The sequence below is a fragment of the Branchiostoma floridae genome, chromosome 9 (genome assembly GCF_000003815.2).
Source record: "Branchiostoma floridae strain S238N-H82 chromosome 9, Bfl_VNyyK, whole genome shotgun sequence".
Lineage (NCBI taxonomy): Eukaryota > Metazoa > Chordata > Leptocardii > Amphioxiformes > Branchiostomatidae > Branchiostoma > Branchiostoma floridae.
This window is the reverse complement of record NC_049987.1, coordinates 24,206,970-24,222,962: the sequence shown is the minus strand read 5'-3', so window position 1 is coordinate 24,222,962 and position 15,993 is coordinate 24,206,970. Positions and strand designations below refer to the sequence as shown.

At 43.4% G+C, this 15,993-nt stretch overlaps 2 protein-coding genes and 1 long non-coding RNA gene across 4 annotated transcripts in view; all 3 read right to left on the bottom strand.

Annotated features, from left to right (window-relative positions):
- Window positions 1-6,177, bottom strand: part of LOC118422645 (chloride intracellular channel protein 4-like) — a 10,228-nt gene extending 4,051 nt beyond the window's left edge. For both annotated transcript variants that reach the window (XM_035830304.1, XM_035830303.1), the window contains exons 1-2: window positions 5,981-6,177; window positions 1,416-2,088 (exon numbers count right to left, since the gene is read on the bottom strand). In XM_035830304.1, coding sequence (XP_035686197.1) covers window positions 1,416-2,088; window positions 5,981-6,031 — 724 coding nt within the window. In that variant the 5' untranslated portion in view covers window positions 6,032-6,177. The remainder of the gene's footprint in view (window positions 1-1,415; window positions 2,089-5,980) is intronic.
- Window positions 2-1,409, bottom strand: LOC118422646. The gene is made up of 2 exons (XR_004831944.1): window positions 268-1,409; window positions 2-108 (listed from the first exon to the last, which is right to left on the bottom strand). It is a non-coding gene; the product is annotated as an uncharacterized LOC118422646 (long non-coding RNA).
- Window positions 6,178-13,144: 6,967 nt separating the features above from the next.
- LOC118422372 (protein unc-93 homolog A-like) overlaps window positions 13,145-15,993 on the bottom strand; it is a 17,216-nt gene continuing 14,367 nt past the window's right edge. The window contains exons 6-9 of the mRNA XM_035829891.1: window positions 15,667-15,934; window positions 14,903-15,014; window positions 14,005-14,160; window positions 13,145-13,413 (exon numbers count right to left, since the gene is read on the bottom strand). Of these exons, the coding sequence (XP_035685784.1) occupies window positions 13,190-13,413; window positions 14,005-14,160; window positions 14,903-15,014; window positions 15,667-15,934 (760 nt within the window). The 3' untranslated portion in view covers window positions 13,145-13,189. The remainder of the gene's footprint in view (window positions 13,414-14,004; window positions 14,161-14,902; window positions 15,015-15,666; window positions 15,935-15,993) is intronic.

Genomic DNA, 15,993 nt, shown 5'->3' with positions numbered 1-15,993 from the left:
CTGAAGACAGCCAAGAAGCTCAACGTTAATATCAGTCACATCTATCTTAGGCAACGCAGGGCTCGAAATTCATTCTGGGAGGATAACCGATAAGGTAACCTGATGCACCTAACCCATAGAAATAAAAGAAACTCTGATGCACAACACAAGGTAAATAAATCCAAATTTCATAAAGAACTTGAAAATTACAAGAAAGTAATACAACAGTGCATTTATGTACGTCATCTTACAGAAATATCTAAATATCTAGGTGCACCAGGTCACCACCTAACCCATAAAAATAAAAGAAACTCTGGTGCACAACACAAGTTAAATAAATCCAAATTTTATAAAGAACTTGAAAATTACAAGAAAGTAATACAACAGTGCATTTATGTACGTCATCTTACAGAAATATCAAGGTGCACCAGGGTACCTAAAGACAGGAATTAGGTGCACAGCTCCAATTTTGGGGAGCACATGCACTTTGTATTTCGAGCCCTGCAAATAAAAACAAACTTAATATAACATAAGTAGTGATTGTAGAAAGCGTTCACTGAATGTCTAGAATTAAAAGTTGGCCATTTATAGACTCCGAAAGAAATCACCCATGAAAGTCTGATCTACGTGGATGGATTAAGAGGGAAAATGATAATGAAATGATTAAAAGATTGGATGGATACTATATTTCTTGTTGTAGATGCTATATGATTGTGATTGAAAGGATAAAGTACTAGAATCAGATGAGCGAGAAAAAATTCCCACAGAATTTCCTGAAGTTTAACGACAGGAATTTGAGAAGTTAAGGACAGCCGACCACCACCAGAGGAACTAAAAGATTCTCCCAAATGATTCTAATCGTCTCACACTCATCATTGTCAAGCTGAAGCAGACGCAAACATTATTATATTAGTAGCACCACAAATTTGTTAGGCAAGTTACTACTACAGTATCATCACACAAGGGCTGTCTCCAGGACCCGTTTCTCCCTCTGTCCCAGGGTCTAAAATTTGCTTGTTGGAATGAACAAAAATTTCACTCCATCTGTCAAAAATACCTGAACTTTATGAATGAAATTGATAAACATGCATTTCAGCAAGCTTGAAATGACAGATTTATCAATGAAAACTAAAAACATGGTCTCCGAAACAATGATTGGGATGGGGAAAAAATTAAACCTGGAGACAACCCTACATCTCACTGCTGTTACTAGACGAGAAAGTGATCAAACAGAATAACCATTTTGTAAGAGATGCAAATATACTTTTAAGCTTTGTTAAATAATACTTTTCAACTGTGCACAATTTCCCTTGATATGTCATCCCAATGCTGCATACTAAATGGTCCTTATAAAGCAGGCTCCATACCACGATCTTTCTCTGATTGCGTATGCATGTGAAAACTAACACAGTAACAGTTTGTTACTTAGGCCTTACCCATGTGCTTCTGCCACGTTTTGGTGACCTCCTCGTCCGGATACAACGTCTTCTTGAACTCTTCGGTTTCGTACGCCGAATTAAGGTACCTCCAGAGTCCTGTAAGATCTTGGGGGATCTCGAAACCCTTCAGTGCCTTGGTGGCCACTCTGACGTGGTGCAGCTTGGGAAGGAGATTGCAGTCGGGGTGCGTGAGCTGGTCGCCGTCCAGGAATTTCCTCTCCGAGGGGCTGTTCTCGTCAGTGTCGTCGTCTATTTCGTCCGGAAGCCGTCTGATCAGGAACTCGTTAAGTTGTACCAGCGAAATGTAGAGGGCGCGCTGCAACCGCTCTTCGTCGGCCTGGCTGCTGTTCTTGATGAACTTGGAGAACTTCTGGAAAATCTCGGTGCCTGCCATGGCGGCCTCCGGGTTGTTGGGCTCGAGCTTGGGGTACATCGGGGGCGCCAGCCTCTTTTCCAAGTAGTTGGCCATTTCTGTGACGTCGGTGATGGGCTCTTCCCCGTCTATCATGAGGAAGGGGATCTTGGTGCCTAAGGAGGGCAGCGCCTTGAAGAGGTGCTTCTTGGTCATGTCTACCGTTGTGACACTGAACTTGATCTTCTTCAGGCAGAGGATCATGAAGATCCGTTGGCAGAACACACAGTCCCCAAGACTGGTGCCATCTGATGCAGCCTGGAAAAATAAAAATGTACAGATTTCACTCAAGTATGTCAAATTGTCAATAATAGTACTTCAAGCAACAATCACGTCTCAAAGATGTATTGATACTGGTATACTATAATTGTATGAAGTGTATTTCTTTCTTGCATTGCTAATGAACATGCAGAGCTTTGTGGAGCCTGCTTTAATTTATGTTTATGAGCAAGAATGAGTTTACTAACACATTTATACTACATGATACAATTACAACTCAAAAAGGTGCTGCATTTATGCTAACAATAAGTACATCTCGGGGTTTCTTTCTTACAATTAGTTTTTTAAGAAGTTGCCTTTATTATGTTATCTATAAACAGTAAATGATTGATTTTTGTTTTGTCACACCTTCTTTATACCCTTGGTTGAAGTAAAAACACGAATTATGACTAATGATAGCACAGTACCACTGGTTTTCCCCTTAGCTACCAGCCCACAGTATTCTAATCATAACAAGTACAAAGGTTGTGTTTGCATGGTGCTCTAACTCGATTTAAGCAAAAAAATTATGACTTCTGCTGAGTAAATGGCAAACATCTTAATTCTTTTGTAAATATGGCAGCTTTTCAATACCAATATGACGCATTTTTGAAACATGCCCCAACAAGCATGATTAAATAAGCAGGCACATGCTCATCAATTACTAATGGTTTATTCAAACCATGTAGGTCATCGTGGATCGTATATTTGTGAAAAAAATCTGTTCCTACTGTACGATAGTGATAAAACTTGCTTCACAATGCATTATTTACTGCCATCATAACTTTAACAATTTCAATAATTCTACCTTCAACAAAGTGTGCAATTTTGCCAAGAGTTATTGTACTGCAATTTTAACAGGAACAATGGATGGCAACTTGTCTTCTTTTCAATTTGTCAAACAAACTATTCCTTATAAAATTATATCTAACAAGAATGAATGCTCAGACCAAATTGCTGCTAACAAAAACCAAGAAACATATTTTCAATACAAGTGAACAATTAAATACATAACGCAGAGTAAAGATCTCTTGTTTTATTCAGGACATCAGCATAAAGGCTGGTCATATCCATTACTTACTGGTGATAACACAAAGTGCTTTATACTGGGAAAAATACATGTAATTTACAAGTCAAATCCAGCAGAAAATGCATGGGATAAATATGATTTCAGTCGAGTTTCACTTTTTGAAAGCTGTCAATTTCCAAAATCCTACTTCCATACAAAATGCGGTCTATCCATTGTATGATGACTAAATAGTAACAACACCAATCAACCCTGTTTACACCTTGCATTGTAAGAAAAAAAGCATGTCGTCATCAGGGGCATTCAGCCAACAATGGATTCCAACCGATTTGAATAATGGCCCAAGAATGTGGTGATAAATGCCCTTCTTTATCGCAGGCACCATTCTAAAATCAGGGCAGTGTTTACATGGCCCAACTGCCTGGGTTTGCCAATAAACACCACTTGACCATCAATGGCACTCTTGTTAGCAAACTTCACTGTGGTTTGAACGGATTGTTGTTTCAAAGCTCGATGTTTTATCTAACATTTTGCAAGAGTGTGTAGTACTGCCTCAGCTCATTTAGAAATCTTGGGTCATATCCAAAAATAAACATGAAGATGTTTTGAAGTCACTGATGTAATTATATATGTACATTGCGACATACAATGATACATTTCCTGAAGTATTTAAGAAAGTGTGTTTTAAGTGATAAAGTAATAAAAAGCATTTTGAGCAACAAGATAAATGTACAATAAAACATTATGGTGATAACGGTTGCCCCCTCATAGAGAATCTTTCTTGGCAATAACAGTAACGAGATATGGAGTTATCTTATATTTACACATAGCAGCTGCCCACCAACATGGCATACCAACTGTGCCAGGGAATTCTACAAACCGCAGCATTTAGTCATCACAAATATAGAACCTACGGTGTTACCCTGCCTTCAAAAATGATGGGTGGGGTCGTATTTACTCTGAGGGATGTTTCTGACCCTTAACCCCCCATATACTACTCTGCATGTTTAATCAAGGATGGGGTGGGTATTTTCATTGCTGTTTCTTACAAGCCTTGACCCTTCTACGGCCATGTGACTGTCATTTCTTATTTTACATGTATGTTTGATGGGCCCCCTTGGAAATCAACTATGCACTGTTGTAGGGGCTACCCATCTGTTTTCAAGATGAAATAAATAAATAAATAAATTTCTTTGGCCCTGTTAATTTCTGACAAAGCTAAACTAGTTGGCAACACTGGCATCAAAGGTATCTAAGCACTGGCGAGTTATGCTGTTAGCTCACATGGTACAGTAAGAAAACATCCTTCCATTCTGAAGAGCACACTCCATTTAGTATAGGTACAACAGGTCTTGTCTTATCAATGAGGTGGAGGGGGGACAGCAGGGGCCGTCATTAGGTGATCCCAATCCTATCAACACATGATTCACAGCATGACAAACTAGGGCACCATTCAACAATCCTCTTCTTCTTTTTGTCGCTTCACACTCCGCTTGGGAAGTCTCTTCATAAGCCAAAAGGAATGTCAAGTGGGGTGAGAGGCTAGATTGCAGGGGGAGGGGGGAATCTTTGTCCAGGAGGCGAGAGGTTCAATGCTCGCCACTGTGCTGCGGAATTCTTTGACCCCGAGACTCGTGTCTTGGCAATGAATGGACAAGATAAGCATGGCAGGGAAGGCGGGCATGCTGGAATGAGCAAATATAAGCCTGCCTTTTAGGAACCCTATTCCAGGCATGTATTGTGTGGCAAGGTGACATCATTTCTTACAGGTGTAGAGTGACACTACTCTCCAAGCAGAGGTTAGGTTCCTGTTGGATTTTGACACTGTTTTAGTCATTTTTATCAGGCTTCCAATTTTGTCAGGTTTTCGTTGTGACTTTTGTCCGCCTGACAAATTACAAAGCCTGATAAAATGGCCTAAAAAGATGTCAAAAACCATCCGTAGCCAAACCTCTGCTTGAATTTCAGTATGAGAGTAATGACACATTAGTTGCAGGCTTCATCGCCAGCCCAGTTTAGGTGACTACTTGCTACTGGTCTTGCAGGTTTTTCACTGCCAGATGCTCAATATCACCCCATGGGGACGGCGTGACATCGGATTTCCACGCTCCCAAAAAGCCAGCAGGCCCCTTCAAGTAAAGTATGTGCGGTTGAAGAGCTAATAGCAGGGTTCACAAAAGTTCACTCTCGAGTATACTCTTCCCAACCTCTTGACACTTAGACGTTCTGCTATATATACTTATGGGGAGTTCTTGTGATTTGAAGAATTTAGGATATGGCATATCTACTGCTGAACTGAATACAAATTATGATAAATCTTTCACGCCAAAATGCTAAAGCGACAAAAGATTACCATAAAGCATACAAAGTGCGACACAAATTTTACCTTGAAGCAATGACATGACTACTACGTAGGCCAAGGATTTGGGCCCTGAGGGCACCTGTACAATAGTGACTGCGTGCACAATCGCTTTGGCTTCACAACATTGGATTTGCAGAGGCAAAAGATCAAAATAAATACCGTCTTTTCATGTTTTGTGTGTGTGGCCCCGCGGGCGGCCATTTTGAAAATTTAGCCAACCAAACTAATTTCGTCGTCTGACACCTTCCCTAAAACACCATCCGTCTCGGAGAGGAAAAATTCTCCCCTTTAAACCGTCCAAAACGGGGACGGATGTTTCTTCTTGGACGCTGTGTTGCCTCCATTTAGAGACACACCCTTTTTAGTGGGTCCGAGAGGGATTAAAATCATGGCCGGTTCCACGTTGTTTTGTCAACTACTCAAGCAAGCAAGGCGCGCTCGAACACTTCAAAAATCTCCACCGCCAAACCACGGCACGGTTTTCTCCACACGACGACCCTTACCTTCACGAAAAGCTCGATTTTAGGCTCCTCCTGGTCCCCTCCGTTCTCCATGGCGGCGATTCTGTGGCAGGGTTTTCGGTCTTGCTCGGTTCAACGCCCCTAGTGCAAACAGAGCGACTCGCGGGAGGACTGTGATAATGTCGTCCACTCAGCACGCAAAATGGCGGCCTCGCCCTCCACAACCTGAGGGAACACGCATGCGCGCGGTGTCAAGGCGACCCGCAAGGCACGACGTGTTGGAACCCACTCTCAAAGCAGAAGTTAGGTTCCAATTTGTTTTCGCGCCTTTTTAGGCGTTTTCATATGGCTTTCCATTTTGTCAAGTTTTCAAACTTCCCGATGGATAACAAGAAAACCTGACAAAATAGGAAGCATGATAAAAAAGCCCAAAAGGCCTCCAACTGGAGTCCAAAAAGCCGGAGCCTAACCTCTGCTTGGCCCGACTAGCCGGAACCCAGTTCACTAAAACCGGCTTTGTCGTCTGACTAGCACTGGAATTATTTCCTGCTAAATAGTTGCTAAGGCTGGGGCGGTGAAAGTATGTTGACTTCTGAGCTGTAAAAGTGCCAAGAAATGCAGGACTTTGTTATCCTTTCTCTTTTGAAATCGTAACATACTGTAACTTGCAGTAACGTTGAAGTATTACCTACCTAACGTTACCAACCTAGTTGATTTTAGGGTGACTGGAATTATTTCCTGCTTTATATTGTTGCGAAGGAAGAGGTGGTAAAATTATGTTAAACAGGAGACTTATGAGTTACAACTGTGCCAAGGAATAAAGAACTTTTGCAATCTGTTTTGTTAATTTTCTTTTGAAGAGGTCGCAATATAAGCAGTAACGCTAACCAAAGTTTCTGTCATTTTTCTCCGAAATATTACTTGCGTTAATCGCTGCTAAGGCTGATGTGGTGAAAGTATGTTGAACAGAAGACCCCCAATTTGTATCAGTATCATCGCCAAAAAAGCTGAAATATTTCTATCTATTTTGTTAGGTTCTCTTGTAAAGAGATATATCGCAAGCAGTCACCAATGTTGATTTTAAGGGACCCACTGAGGCATCTCTATTGGGGCTGCCCCTGTCGTTCGGAGGCGACGCAAAATCAAACTGGGGTCCCGTGTTCGAGGAGGTGCCTCGACCACGTTCAAGGGGAAGGGCTATCAACCCCTCCGTGTAAGGAAAAAAAAAACCTGCGACAGAAATAGCAAGAAAACGTACTGCCTTATGTGCCACTGTCCACTACACACGGTGCACAACAAGGGTATGACCCGAACGACCAGTCACCGACAGCGGCTCTTCAGTCCTATAATAGCGAACACCTGCACTCGGCTCCAGTGCACATCGCCGCTTGACCTGTGCGCGATATAAAGATGGAATACAAAGCATTGCGTAACAAAAACAATTTTCTTATCACAGTGGTGCCTTGGAAAAAATGGTCTTTATAGTACTAAAGTCTAGTTCTATTTCTAAATTTTATTTCTAGTTCTATTTCTATTTCTAGTTACAGCAGACATACAACACTCAATGAGTTTTCTATCAATAATGAATATTGTATTACTTTGAGTCTATGTTTAAATTCTACTAGATTAATGTAACGAGTTAGCAGTCTTATACAACGATTTGTTTGTTTGTTTGTGCCTTTGTTAAGACTTTGAAAAGTGCTCCATCCGGCTGTTGTGCTATGCAATTTGACTTGACTAGACTTGCATTGCGACGATTGATTATCGTTGTGAGAAGGTTCTTCCGCTGGGAACACAAATGTCCACTTGACATTTCTTGACCTTTCGGAAGTCGTCATGTAGCCTTTGGCACAGAGCCAAGATGAGTGACCTCCGATATGTTGGCATTCTAGGAGGGGCTGTGTACAGTATAGTGGAGACGTATACTCAAGTCTAATAAACTTCAGTGCTGTGACGCGTTTCTAGGCATATTTTGACAGTTACAAGTGATCGTCAAATTGAATGACCCATCGACATCGTTTGCCTGACCATTCCTTGACTGACACAAAACCCACATGAGTAAGGGACTCAAAAAAGAGTAACGTATGATGTGTATAATTTCTGTTACTATGGTCGCGTATCAACGCGTATTTTGACGCAGAATTTGTTAATTTGTTAAAGATCATCGGATTGCTGAAGTGTATACGACTGACTTTTACAAAGCAAAAACAAAGCAAAAGTCATATTCATACACACAGATTGACAGACGTAAAGCCATGTGTTCCTCGTGGGAGCTTCATGTATAAGCCTCACAAAGCGTCAGACCTATGCATGTAAAAGAACCCAGTACACATAGCGAGAAGCGTAGGGGTGAACCAGTGTTCTTGATAAAATAAAATACAGTGGAAGCCCGTTAATTGCACGTCGGATAAACGCACACTTCGGTCAATTGCACGGAATCCCAAAATCCCGTGGCGGTGCGGTCCAACTGGGTAAGTTCGCATATCGTACACGCCGGATAATTGCACGAGATTCGCTGGTAAATTGGGTGTGTAATTAAAGCCCCGGTCACAAAGCGCGTACGATTCCTTGCGATGGACTATTCCGCATATCGTACGATGAGCGCAGTACATCGCAAGAAAATCGTAAGCATCGCAAGCCATCGCAACGCATCGGATGGTGTTCAAAATTTTCCCAGCGTCGCACGATTTTTCACTTGTGTCTCTTCTGTATAGCCGTCTGACTGCTTTTGTGCTTCTGTAACCAACAAACATGTGGACGTAGCTGTTAAATACCTTCCTATAATATCTTTAACTGTAAAAATAAATTAAAAAAGACCATGACAACAAGAGTATTACAAGCAAAAGTTCAAATCAAGCGTGAGTACTGGTATGGTTATCTCGGTCTGCTTGCCGGCTCTACGTGTCAGGCTCTTTCGAAGATCGTATCATGATATGCTATCAACAAAAAGATGCCATCATACAAAAATCAAATGATAAGCATTATATCATATATATTTCCGACTCATAGAGCCTGCCTTTATGTTCGAGTTGTCACCATGGTTATTACGATTATGGTAAACTGACCCAAGACCGACGAGAGCTGAGATTTGATCTAATTATAAACTCACGTGCATGAAGCGATCAAACAATTGTCTGCATCACCTGTGCGTGACGCGCTGTTCTCTGGTTGCGATTGTGGCAGTTGCGACTGATATATTTCCCCTTTTCGTCAATATCGACAATATCAGGTAAAACTGAAACCATCACAACATACTAAAAAATCATAAATCTATAACCTCATCAGTAGACGAAAATTGCCGTAATGAACTCTGCTATGGGGGCAAATAAAACCTTACGACGATAGCGAAATTTTGAACATGTTCAAAATCCATTTCAGCTCTATTTTTCGCCATACGACGCTCCCCGATTTACTATGATTCACTGCGATTGACACAGGCACGCTCTTATGACCTCATCGTACGGTCCACTACGCGCTTTGTGACCACGGCTTTATATACTTAAACCATTGCTTCCGATTTTCTTCCGACTTACGTCGCACTGCGATTATCCTGCGCATCGGAAGGAATCGCAAGGAATCGTACGCGCTTTGTGACCGGGGCTTAAGCGGCTTCCACTGTACAAGCCTTTGCGAAGCCGCATTTCTTTGCTAGCCAGTGAAAAAGCGTCATGTTTGGTCCTCCGTCTGAGGTTTTCCCGCTATAGTATACACACAGTCTATATTACGTCCTATCCAAGCAGAGATTTGGCTCCGGCTGTTTGTGACATGTTTTTAGGTGTTTTTATCTGACTTTCTATTTTGTACCGTTTTCCTTAGTATCGAGGCCAAGGGACATTAACAGCACAAATAGTAAAAATACAACAGCCTAAAACACGTCAAAACCCTCTGAGCCAAACCTCTACTTGGAGAGTATGCCCTTAGCAGGGCACACCTAGCAACGGAGCCGTGTGGACCTGTGAAACCGACAGACCTTTGACCCTGGCGGGAAACGCCAAGATTTGCCCGAGACGTGCGTCAGGTCGCCACGAGGGTTCCACATCCGGGCGGGACGGGGCATATTTCTGTCTCTATGCGTCATAACATTAGCCTGGGTACAATCCTGGTTGTTCGCTTATGGAACAGCAGAGAAGCGACTGTATGTACACTGTAATGTATAATAAACGTTGTAGCAAACTACTATCCGGTTGGTTGGTACCCAGACCATCATAACCAAGGAGGTTATCCTCCTTGATCATAACATAGTCTCTACCACTCCAACTACGCTGGCTGTGGGTAGAATATTTGCAAGTTTGGCTTCTCTCCAATTTCGTGCAATTATCCAGCATTCGGTGCCTTTTTGTCCTGCAGATAAGCGAAGTCACTAACAATGGAGTAAATCGGAGCCGGTTTGCGACTCCGAGCAATTGACCATTCACCCGATGTGTACTGGCTTCTAGTTCTACTATATTCCGTTTTGCCGAATTCTACTATCCATGCCACCGTAGTAAGGCCTGGAGGCTGAGGCTACTCGTGACAGGACATCCTGACGAAAACATCGTCTTGTTTATGCAATGAATAAGTTGGAAGCCAAACATAGCGGTTGTGTATGTTGTCCAGGGGTGACTAGTCTTGTGTACGTCCTACATGAGTCAATGTACTGTAGGTTTTTGGGGTTACAAAACTGTGTCAAAGTCCACAAGCCGCTATGGATAAATAGCAGCACCCTCATTCCACTAGGGTGGCGACTTCTGTACGATCTCGCTGCAACTTCGCAGCGACCGAGCGATTTGACAGAGCGCTCAACGAATTTCATGATCAATAGGTAGAAGAATAATTCTTTTTAAATTACTTTGTATAATTTGCTGTCTTCACAGTCACACTTTTACAATTTGCACGACAGTCCAATTATGCAGCAAATCCAATTAAGGTCGCAGTTTGATCACCATCTAGTGGGACGGGGGATTTACAAAGCACACATTAGGCACAACAAGGTATAAAGAGATTACATTGAATACGGCACGTCGACGATCGTGTTTAGCTAGCAATATATAGACCGTTCCTTCGTGTCAGCATTGGAGGCTATTTCTTTCTCCCTGTAGTGAAAATAAGGGCGTCTCTTATGTAAACCCAGGCCGGTGCATGACTCGCTCTTTAAACTATGTCCCAAAGAATAACGAAACCGCCCTGACCTCATTTATTATCGTAGCGTAGGAGGCAACGCCCTTTAAGCCCTACGTCACATTTCCAAACCGGGGCCCGGCCGAGCAGCTTTCGGGAACGAAAATAAAGTATGATATAATTATTATAAAAGACACCAAACTACACAAGACGAAAAGAGAATAGCCGTGGTCCTTACCTGTGTATAGTTTTACGTATACATTTCTATTTTTCGTATAACGAGAAGATTTTTTTCATCTCCAAATAAATGTAGTCAGCCATAGGCTTGGAGAGGTGTGGTAGAATACTGAATTTAAAAAAAATGTCTTTGAACGAGCGGATACTTTATCGTATACTGTGAAGTACATGGAGTATGCATGCTTTACTGCCCAAAATTATGATCTATTTGAACATAACGCCCCGTTCGTGTGTTGAGTACTCCCTTCAGAACGCGCGTAGGTGGCAACGCCCTTTAAGTGCTTGCTGACACGTCCTAGAGAAATAGTGGCAATCCAAGTACTTGACAAGGATTGACAGTCCAATAAAAACACTTCCCAACGGTTACACCAGTTGAGTATACATCCCCTTGAACAAGCACTATGCACACATCACCACCTGCCCTGTGTTTAACACAGAAGGGTTTGTGTACGTTGATGTTAGATGTCGGTCACGTTTTACGCTGTTATGGTTTGTGTGGGACGTGCGCCGGATAGATGAAAGCAATGTTCACGAGATTTCTGCGTTTTACAGACTAAAGAGTGACCTTCGGTCCCAAATGAATTGGCGGCGCTAAAATAAGTTAAGTGCAACTTGACCCCGTCGTCACTTCGTCCTCGTCCATTTATTTGTATTTTTACATGTATCGTTCAGTAACGTTAATTATATTTAAAAAAATGAAAGAAAAAAAATCGCCGTTCCCCGGTCACTCCCCCACTGTAGGGTCAAAGTACACGTGGTGACAAGTACCTGCTATTAAAGATATATACTTTCGAAGCTCTCTTCGGGAAGGCGGGGTAATAACACAGGTGTATAAGCATGTAGTACCGTATATAACCTACAGCCCAATCTCGAAAGAAACACACGATATTGTAAGATATCATGCAGGCGTTTTTCAAAAAGTTTCATGCAATTCAAACTCTTGTGTTGCATAAGTTGTAAAGTGTCTTACGATATCAATGTCTGTTAAAATGACTGCGACTATAGGAACACCTTTCCAAGAAATATATTGTTTATTTATATATCTGTCCGTATTATGTTGTTATTGAACAATAAACCTGAAATAGAGAAATTCAATTCAATCATACTGTGGATAGAAGATAAGATACGCCATTTCGTCTGTCTTGAACACACAACATAATGCATCAGGTTTCGCTGTTACCATCAATTGGAGAATAACGCTACCAATTCTGAAACACTATATAAAGAACGAATAAAAGTTAAAAGAACAAGATACTAAAATAGGCAATACGACAATTGATAGAAGAATACAAGTTGTTCGCATAAGTGAATTATATATCTTATTAGATCAATATCAAAATACGTATTGTTGGTATACTGGACAGAATGCAATAACCCCTTAATCACACAAGTGCGTAATAATAGAATGTACAAAATATTACATGGGCTCTTAACAGAAAAGAACATCATCAATGAAAATAATCCCAAGTACACAAATTTGGTCACAAAGAATCGGACATGTCGTCAATTAAACACATATAGTACATTTCATTGCCAAAGACTGCACATGTAAATAACCTAAGCTAATCCTAATGGAGTTCAACTGCAAAACACTCTGAGAGAAACAATCGCGGCTCCAGGTAAGTGAGCGAAAGTTAGACACCAAACCTGTAATTAGTTACTTTTACTGGATAAAAATAAATTTGGATTCACTCACTCACTCACTTCTTCACTCACTCACTCACTCACTCACTCACTCACTCACTCACTCACTCATTGGCTCCCTCGCTCGCTCGCTCACTCACTCACTCACTCACTCACTTATTCTTTCATTCATTCACTCACTCACTCATTCACTCATCCATTCAGTTAGACATGTATGCATTCATTCATTCATTTATTCATTCATCCTTTCATTCGTTCATCCATTCATTCATTCTACATTTTTGTATCAGCCTCCTCCGGGTCTTGCTTCTCGTTATACTCCACCACGGCATATCCCATCATGCCCAGCACCAGCACCCCCAGTAGGATGTAGAGTTTGACGTTGGTACAGATGAAGTTGCTGTAGGCGAACGCCACCACAAAACCCAGAGACTCCCACAGTCGATAGTTAGAGAAACCCGCTTCCTGGTTCTTACGGAACAGGTAGCCGTACAGGGCTGTAAAGGCAGAAGAAAGATAGTATTATATTTTGGGCCATCTAGCGGTGCTCTACGGCACTGCAGAGAAAGTTACTGCAGGCGAACACCACCGCGAAACCCAGCGACACAGTTGGTACAGCTAGAGAAGCCTCTTGGTTCTTACGGAAAGGGCTGAAAAGGCAGATGAAGTAGTGAGCCTTCAATCAACGATATAGCCTGGAGCCTAGTGTTGCTACCTTGGGCATGAAGGTTATGTTTCGCGGCTGTGTCTGTCCGTCTGTTTGTGAACAGTATAACTCGAGAAGTAGTGGATGAATCTTTATCATATTTGTTACGCTGACAAAAGTAGACGCAAGGAAGATATAATTAGCGTTTGGGGCCTCTAGCGACTTTCCATGTTACTGCAGTAGAACTTCAGGCGAACGCCACCACAAAACCCAGAGACTCCCACAGACGGTAGTTAGATTGGGTAGACCGAAGTGGAAGAGGCTGATGCTGGATGCCACCATAGTCCCTGACCCTCAAATATGAGGATGGGACTAGCGAAAGGTAAAGTTAATGTTGTTCAGCTCATCATATCTTCTAAAGCTGAGCCCTATCGGCGCTCACCGTTGATCTCCAGCTGCCAGACGGCGTCCCCGAGCCCCCAGCAGGCGGCCAGCACGAAGAACACCGGCAGCTGGTTCGGGTTGGGGCTCCACACCAGCATCGTGATGATCATGGCGAGATGGGCCACTGCGCCGGTTATAAACAACGGGAGTCTTCCTGCAATAATGAACAGTATACATGTTATATCTGTTATATATGAACAGCACAAAGAACATCGGCAGCTGGTCCGGGTTGGGGCTCCACAGTAACATGGTGATGATCATGGCGAGATGGGCCACTGCGCCGGTTATAAACAACGGGAGTCTCCCTGTGGTAGGGAACAGGAATACATGTTATATCTACATGTTATATCTACACGTTATATCTACACCGCCTCCACACCAACATGGTGATTATCATGGATAGGTGTGCCACCGCGCCGGTGATAAACAACGGCAGTCTCCCTGTGGTAAAAATCAAAATCATGAATACATTATGAACTGCTCTCCAACTCAAAATTGGAATTTTTGACTGACTCGTTCAGTGTCCTGAACCAATGGCAATGCATTGCTGTGGACACGTGACTTTCGGCGCGCTTGACGTCAGCAATAGGTCACATTTGGAAGCCTATATCGACCCCCAGTCCCGGTTGGGGGCAGGATGAGTGGCTTTGATACTACTGTAAATGCAGAAACTTTCGCGGTGGATTAATGTTCGCGGTTTTCGCGGTGGCCGCTTCACCGCGAACTTAAAAGCACCGCGAACATTTTCCCTGGCATTAAGAGACTACAGTGCATGGTGCTACCGCGAACTTAAAACCACCGCGATCTTAAATGCATTTACAGTATCTTATGCCACCAATGAATCTGCATGGAGATTATCTTTACCTAAGGAAGTACACACACCTATAATTACGTACCTGTGAATTTGATGAGCCGGCCCAGCAGGAAAGAGAAGAAAGCGTCGCACACGCCGTAACAGATCATGACGTAACCGATCCACTCGATACCCAGCGCACAGCTCACGAACGACTGCAAAAACATACATTTTCGGTCGACATTTGTTCTAAACAAAATTTCACTAATCAATACATATGTTGTGTGGCAGATCATCCCAAAAGCGGGACTTTTCGCTAGGGCTAGGGCTAGGGCTAGGGCTAGGGCTAGGGCTAGGGCTAGGGCTAGGGCTAGGGCTAGGGCTAGGGCTAGGGCTAGGGCTAGGGCTAGGGCTAGGGCTAGGGCTAGGGCTAGGGCTAGGGCTAGGGCTAGGGCTAGGGCTAGGGCTAGGGCTAGGGCTAGGGCTAGGGCTAGGGCTAGGGCTAGGGCTAGGGCTAGGGCTAGGGCTAGGGCTAGGGCTAGGGCTAGGGCTAGGGCTAGGGCTAGGGCTAGGGCTAGGGCTAGGGCTAGGGCTAGGGCTAGGGCTAGGGCTAGGGCTAGGGCTACGGCTAGGGCTACGGCTAGGGCTAGGGCTAGGGCTAGGGCTAGGGCTAGGGCTACGGCTAGGGCTACGGCTAGGGCTAGGGCTAGGGCTAGGGCTACCTTAGTGTAGTCCCCTGACACGTAGGCCTGCTCCAGTCCGCTGTAGATGGTGATGGGCACCAGTAGGGTTAGGGTTAGGTTAGGTTGGTTAGGTTAGGGTTAGGGTTAGGGTTAGGGTTAGGGTCGGGGTTGGGGTAAGAGTTACCTTAGTGTAGTCCCCTGACACGTAGGCCTGCTCCAGCCCGCTGTAGATAGTGATGGGCACCAGAAGCACCTGCCGCCGGTCGTCCTTCAGGTGTTTGAGCGTGGCGATGAGCAGCTCCAGCCCCGGCTTCTTCTCCTCTCCCTCAGACTTCAGCTTGTCCAGGAACACCGCCAGAACCAGCACCGCAAACAGCCCGCAGCCAAGGTAGATCCTGGTTGGGTTGAAGTACAGAGATATAACGTAAAGTTTACTCGGAATGTAGTCCTTCCTTCCCTTCTCTCTTCCTCTCTTCCTTCCTTCCTTCCCTCCCTCCCTCCCTCCCGGAGA